This window comes from Physeter macrocephalus, unplaced genomic scaffold (assembly GCF_002837175.3).
Source record: "Physeter macrocephalus isolate SW-GA unplaced genomic scaffold, ASM283717v5 random_1432, whole genome shotgun sequence".
Taxonomy (NCBI): domain Eukaryota; kingdom Metazoa; phylum Chordata; class Mammalia; order Artiodactyla; family Physeteridae; genus Physeter; species Physeter macrocephalus.
In genome coordinates this window covers 1-7,189 of record NW_021146907.1, presented here as the reverse complement: position 1 = coordinate 7,189, position 7,189 = coordinate 1, and the positions used below count along the sequence as shown (strand labels likewise).

Genomic DNA, 7,189 nt, shown 5'->3' with positions numbered 1-7,189 from the left:
GGGGGGGCGGGGGGGGCAAGACCTGTTGGGGGTGGGAGTCGGCCGAACTGGGAATGGAAGGTGCTTGACAGGAGTGGGGCTGTGGAGCCCCTCAGAGCGACAGGAAGGGGCCTAAGAGGGGCAGGTAGCGGGGCAGTGCTGGAGCCTTGGACTGGGCACCTGGATGTCTGGGCCTCAGCCCAGAATGGGCTGGTTATGCAGATCCCCACTCACCCTGCTGCCTCTTCTTCCCCAGCCCCCAGAGGGGCCCCTTAAATCAGGGATCCCCAACCCCCAGGCCACAGACCGGTACTGGTGTTAGGAACTGGGCCGCAGAGCAGGTGAGCGGCAGGCAAGCGAGCGAAGCTTCATCTGTATTTACAGCCGCTCCCCATTGCTCACATTACCGCCTGAGCTCCGCCTCCTGTCAGATCAGCAACGGCATTAGATTCTCATAGGAGCAAGAACCCTACTGTGAACTGCGCATGCGAGGGATCTAGGTTGCGTGCTTCTTATGAGAATCTAATGCCTGATCTGAGGTGGAGCTGAGGCCGTGATGCTAGTGCTGGGGAGCGGCTGCAAATATAGATTATCATTAGCAGAGAGGTTTGACTGCACAGAGACCATAATAAATCAATGCACTTGAATCATCCCGAAAGCACCCCCTACCCCCCGTCCATGGAAAAATTGTCTTCCACGAAACCGGTCCCTGGTGCCAAAAAGGTTGGGGACCGCTGCCTTAAAATGACCCAGGGCTCCCTCCTGCTCTGGCCCCTGTCCAGGGTGCTGACTGCGTGGGGTGGCACGCGGCCAGTTTTCCCCAATTCCCTAGGGGCTCCACACTCACAGCTGTCCTCCTCCTCCAGGAATACTTTGCTCACGTAGCAGGCGAACACGAAGCCGAACAGCTGGGGGAGGACACAGCGCGTCAGGGAGGGAGGGAGGGAGGAGAGGGAAGCTCTTCCTTCACCCCCTGTCTGGCCCTGCCCACCCCCGCTGGGGGGGCCATGTGTGCTAAGAGGAAGGCAAACCCATAACAACTCCAAGTCAAATGACTGCGCCTTAAACTTAATATACCTGGTTCTATTCTCCGTTCTGGGAGTGTGATTTTGGACAAGTAATTATTTTACCTCTTTGAGCCTCAGTTTCCCCAGTTGGACCTGGGCAATACCTTACTGGCTTGTTAAGAGGAAAGAGGATTATGTAACTGTGTGTGTGAAGCGCCTAGGGCAGGGCTGGGACAGGCAGGGGGACAGGAGAACTCACAGCCAGGAAGATCTGCAGGGCACTGCTGAGTGCTTCAATGTAGGGATAGTCAAGCAGGCAGCCGGTGACCGAGATGACATGGTGGTCCTCCAGGGCCAGGCGGGAGTTCAGGACAGGTGTCACCAGGCAGCCTGGCCCGTTCTCCATCCACCAGGAGCGGTGCAGGGATGTGTTGAAGGTCATGATGAAGTCCCGGTCCTAGGGGCAGAGGGGCCTAGGATACTGAGCTTGGGCCGGAGGCGGTGGGGGGGGAAGGGGCGGAAATCCTTCCCAGGCTCCAGGAGACTTCTTTTTTTTTTTTTGGCAGCACCGCACTTCTTGTGGGATCCTAGTTCCCTGACCAGAGATCGAACCCGGGCCCCGGCAGTGAAAATGGACCGCCAGGGAATTCCCTCCAGAAGACTTTATATAAGGTCTGCTTCACACCTGGGTTGTTGTAACGGCTTCCTTTCCTGGCTTGATTTGTGAAAGGTATGGAGGAAGTCTGTATCTGCAAGTCTACATTTGGCCAGTAGGTGGCGCTTGATGACCATGCAGGCCTCACTGCTCCATCAGAGATGGAAGAGGCTGGTTCAAACCCACAGGAGTCTCAGAATTTCAGGGCTGGAAGGGACATTAATGGTGACCGGGTCCAATTATCCAGCTGTTGGTGAAATCCTCAATACAGACCCCTTCACAGCCCATTCAGCCTCTCCACTGCTCCCTGTGTGTGACCCTGGGCAAACCTCTCCTCTTTAGACCTTGGTCTCCCCTTTTGAAATGGAGAAGGGGCTGGCCTACATCAGAAGTTCTTACCCACATGTGCATCTGTGTTTTCCTCAGTCCATTCACTCAGGCAGTCCATTAACAAATATTCACTGCATGCTGACTTGGTGCCAGGCACTGAGATGTTCGATCTCCTTTCATCCCCTCAGCAACCACATGAAATTAGGGTTTCTATTAACTATACTTACTAGATGAGGAAACTGAAGCTCAGAGAGGGTAAGCCACCCTCTGGACTGCGAGGGAATTCCCCATCATTTGTTTTTAAGAAGTACGGAGGATGCCAGAAATGAAAACATAGGGATGGGGGATGGGGAGCACAGATTACTTGAATGTGTAGAGGGCGGTCTCTTCAAGAGATGATGCCCCTGAGACTCACGCCACAGGAGCCCTTGGGGCAGGGGATGGGAAAGGTCAGGCTCTGCCCTCTGGCACTGCCAGGCCTGAGGCTTACCTGGGACAGCTGTCCAACCTCCAAGTAGAAGCAGATGATAAACGCATTCCAGCCAACCCAAAGCACCAGCCAGGCTGCATACTGGGGAAAGCAGAGGTGGGATCAGGGTGGGGCCTGGAGGAGTGGGGATGGGGTGGGTCAATGGACTGAGGAGACCTTTGCAGGGGAAACTATGACAATGCCTCACTCAGAGAGCAATATCGTTTACAGATCATTTTACATCCATCCAGTCCTTGCGAGAGCCCTGCAGGGAAGGCACTGTCTTTCCCTTTCAAGATAACTAAGTTAAGGCTCAGAGAGGTTTACATTTTCCAAGATCACACAGCTAGGAAGAGGTAGGGCTGGCATACAAACCTAAGTCCTCTGGTAGCTAATCCTATCCACTCTGCAGAGAACCACAGACACCAGATGGCATCCTACCCATGGCAAAGAACTAGAGAGGAGCTGGATATTTCCACCCAAATCCTATGCCTAAGCCAGTGGCAGCCGTTTGGCAGACAGTGTCGTTTACAGTGGTGCCGGGGGCTTTCCTGAGAACTGGAGAGAAGGGTCCTCTTATCTCAGGTGAGGGAGAGCTGTGGAAGGGCTCTGTTCACCTGGCTTCTGGAACTGAGCCTGTGGGAGGTGTGGAGAAGCCCTAGAATGAGCGCGAGTGGGCTCTGCGGGTGGCGTGACATTACGTGGCATTGTTGCTTTTGGTGTCAAGCATTTATGTAGTAAATCTACCGAAAAGCCTTTTCCCTCAAGAGAGGTGTATAAATGAGTCCCTGAGGAAGAGCAAGGGACAAGAATGAGACTAGTTGAAAACAGGAGTTTGATCATCAAGGCCCAGAGCTTGGAAAGAGGAAGTAGGAGGGAGCCAGGGACATAATGCACTCCTGGGATTGGGGCACAGGAGGCGTTGGCCTCAAGGCCACACTAGACCACATTTTTGATGAACATCGAGGGACAGAAGCCAAGCCTTCCTGAAGCAACTTGAGAAACAAACAAGACAGAGTCCATCCCTCGCACGGGCTTACTGGGGCAGCGTGGTGATGCGGCAGGAGCCTTCGCTCTGGACAGGATGCTCTAACCCTGCCACTTATTAGCTGTGTGACTTTAGGAAGCCTTGTCACCTTTCTGAGCCTCACTTCCTCATCTGGAAAATGGAGATAAGATATACTTCGCAGGGCTGTCGTAAAGATAAGTAAAGCAGGTGAAACTCTTAGCACGTGCCTGGCATATGGTAGGCACTCACTAAATGATATACCTTGTTAATATTTGAAATTTTCTGTAGAAAATCCTTTAGGAAAAAAATACTAATTTTGTCTCCACTGAGCAAAGAAGCATTGGGATTTGGACATCCACATCACCAGCTGGGCTGCAGCCAAGACAGAGGCAGGGGTCTAGGTGCCCAGGGTGGAGGGCAGCTTTGGCTGGAGAACGAGGTGGGAACGGATGGGGATGAGAAGAGGGGGTTGGCTTGTGGAGAGGCCAAGTGAGCCATACCAGAATGAGGTACCGGGAGCGGTACTGCACGGTACCAAAGATGCCCAGGATAACTGCCATGATGTGCAGGAAGTTGGCTAGGATCGGAGCCCACTGGTAGCCCAGGAAGTCAAAGATCTGCCGCTCCAACGCAGCCACCTGTGGGAAAGAGCAGGCTGAGGCCACAGTCGCCACCTAAAAAAGGAGGACAGGTACTCCTTTTCAACCCTGTGGAGCAGGTGACACCGGTTACCATGGTGATGAGGAAACATGACCTGATTATACTCACGTCTCAGAGCCATCCCAGCCCCACCGTACCAAAGGGATGCTGGGAGGTGAGGACAGGTCTGTGAGGATGAGCGGGACAGAGCCCTGTTCATCACTTTGGGGTGGGCTAAAGGGAGATGGGAGCCAGGGTTCAGAACGCCTTCCTCCCTGCCAAGAAGCCTCCCCATTGGCACCTATACTTTCCCTGGGGGGCGGGTCTCTGCCCGTGTAGTCAGGATCCAGACTGCCTCCCCCTAGCTCTGGCCTAGGGCTGAGCCAGGGCCCTGGAGACCCCGGGGAAGCCCGGGGGCTCGGTCACGTTCTTCCAAGGACCCCTATCTGGAGGTTGCCCTGGCCCATGGGATCCATGGGTTACAGAGAAAAGGGATTTTTTTCACTCCCTGTCCCTGAGGGAGCTATAGTAGGTTGCACAATTGGCCTCAAATTCTTTTTCTTCCTACTTCCATGCTCTTTAGCAGTGCCCTCCCACACTAATTCTGTGCTTGGTCATGTGACTTGCTTTGTTCAAGGGGACTTTAGCAAACAGGAAGCTAGTGAAGGCTTGAAAAACGCGGGTGCATTGGAGCTTGCCCACTTGTTATACTTGTAACACAGAGAACACCTTGTGAAAGAGCTCAAGCCGACCGGCTGGAGGAGGAGAGGCCACAGGGAAAAGAACCAAGGCACCCCAGCTGACAGCCAGTCAACCATCAACACACACGAGTGAGGCCATCCTAGATCATTCAGATGCTAGCCAACCCCCCAACTGACCAAAGACAGGTCACCAGACCAAAAAATCTCCCAGCTGACCCACAGAATCGTGAGCTAAATAAAATGGTTGTTTTATTTTTTATTATTATTTTTCTTCAATTTTTGGCTGTGCCACATGGCTTTCAGGATCTTAGTTCCCTGACCAGGGATCGAACCCAGGCCCATGGCAGTGAAAGTGCTGAGTCGTAACCACTGGACCACCGGGGAATTCCCTAAAATGGTTGTTTTAAACCACTACATTTTGGAGGGATTTGTTACGCAGCAAAAGGTAACTGATACAGGACTCAATCAACACTCCCTTTCTAGAAGCCCCTGGTTCAACCTTTCAGCTGATACATTTAGGAACAAAGGTACCAAGGATACCAGTTGTTATTGACTGTCCCATATTCCTTTTTCTGTTGACAGAACTTATCTCTTTGTTTTGGAAACTCCCTCCCAGACCCTCAGTCCACGTGGCTTGGGTGGGGCTGAGCCCACTTCTAATTTCTGCAGTGGGCTAGTGACCCAAGTTTAACCAAATAAGCAACACACAGTGGATCTGTTCAGGGATGGGCACTCAGCCTGCGCTCTGAGAGTTATCCTGGATACTTGCTTGGGCATCAGGACAGAGATGTCATCTGCCAAGATACCTGGACGGGCATAGTGTCAGCTGAGAGCTGTTGGTGGCTGTCTTTGCCACCACTTGGGGTACAGCCTACTTGAGGAGGAAGCCACAGCTAAAGGAAAGACAGTGAGGGAGGAAGAGTGAACAAGCAAGGGGAGTGTCTGGGAGACATCGTTTTAGGTTTGAGGATCTAGCCATGCCTAAACAAATTCTCCCTCCTTGTACTTCTGATTGTGTCACTTGCACCCAAGAGTCCTGACTACATAGAAGGAGAGAGAAGAGGGTCTGCCTAGGGAGGGAGAAAGAAGATCCTGATAAAATAAGCAGATCCCAGAAGCCTTTTTCCTGGCAGGGAGGCAAGAGGCGATGGAGCTGATGGTACCACACAGATGGCAAAGCTTGGGCAGAGACCCAGGAAGCTGCAGGCCCAACCCTGGCACCCACCCACCTGGCACCAGCCTACCTCTTGCTTGTGACTCCCCTCCCAGAGCTCTGCAGATTGTAAAGAGCCTTCCAAGTTCATCTCTCACCGGATACTTCCTGGCAGAAAGGCACTGCTGAGATCATTAACTCAGAAGAAAGAAACCATGAGGCTCAGAGAGGGGAACTGACTTGCCCAAGGTCACACAGCAGGTTGCTGGCAGAGCCAGACAGCCATTCTGCCTTTGTCTGCCTCCTGTCCCACCTTGGCACCAACACACCACCTTTCCCAGTTGGCACTGGCTCGGGAGTTAAGACATGTGGTTTCTGGTTGAGAGTCTGACACTGATTCCTGGCTTACTTGGGCAGGCTACCTTCTCTGTGGGTCTTGAGATCCTCTTACATAGAGGCTGCCAGACTAAATGAGGGCCCTTAGAGAGGGCCCTTCTGGTTTTGAATCCAGTGGCCTGCCAACCTTGGGGGAGAAACTCCCTAGGCTGCTTCCCCTCCCAAAAGCTCCTGCCCCACTTCTCTTCTCCTTTCTACCCTGACTCTGCTAGGCCTTAGGGAGTCCTGGTGGTTTGGGGTCCAGCTGGATGCTCTCGACTCAGCTGGCACAGGGTCCTGGCAAGGAGGGTGAGACAGAGTTGCTCAGGCTCATAGTGTAGTTGGGGAGACACCCTGCCTGGATACAACTACCTAAACCTGACATCACCCCTACCCCCACTCTGGCCCTAGCTCAAAACCCCTGTGTTCTCAGGGACCTCATTGATAGAGTGAGCAGCACTGGAGTCACTAAAACTCAAGTTCAAACTGCAGTTCTGCTGTGTGACTTAGGGCAAATTACTTTCCCTCTCTGCGCCTATTTCTTTAACTATAAATGGGGAAGATAATCCCTCCCCTGAGAAGTTGTTGTGAGGATATGGAGACATCACATAAACTAATAATTAGACTTAATATATGGTGGTTAATTAGTAGGAGACCTAACAGTCAAAGCTTCTTAGTTGGGCTTTGAAGGCTGCTAGGATCTGGCTCAATTCTTTATTCCCAGCCAGTTCCTGCCCCCAGGCAGCTGAAATAACAGTTGAGGATCCACCATCATTTCCCTTTCCTTATATCCAAGTCCTCCTTGGTTTTCAAAACATAGCACAATTTTCTCCGTTCCTAGGAAGACCTCCTGACTGGCCCAAAGGGATCTC

The 7,189-nt window shown here is 52.6% G+C and overlaps 1 protein-coding gene across 3 annotated transcripts in view; it reads right to left on the bottom strand.

Moving 5' to 3' along the window:
* NKAIN1 (sodium/potassium transporting ATPase interacting 1) overlaps positions 1 to 5,009 on the bottom strand; it is a 7,895-nt gene extending 2,886 nt beyond the window's left edge. Inside the window, exons 1-4 of one of the 3 annotated variants that reach the window (XM_028487172.2) lie at positions 3,950 to 5,005; positions 2,462 to 2,542; positions 1,246 to 1,443; positions 827 to 887 (exon numbers count right to left, since the gene is read on the bottom strand). In XM_028487172.2, the coding sequence (XP_028342973.1) occupies positions 827 to 887; positions 1,246 to 1,443; positions 2,462 to 2,542; positions 3,950 to 4,009 (400 nt within the window). In that variant the 5' untranslated portion in view covers positions 4,010 to 5,005. Of the gene's footprint in view, positions 1 to 826; positions 888 to 1,245; positions 1,460 to 2,461; positions 2,544 to 3,949 lie in introns of those variants that run through there. The other 2 variants (XM_028487171.2, XM_028487173.2) reach the window with 2 other exon arrangements.
* Positions 5,010 to 7,189: the final 2,180 nt, after the last annotated feature.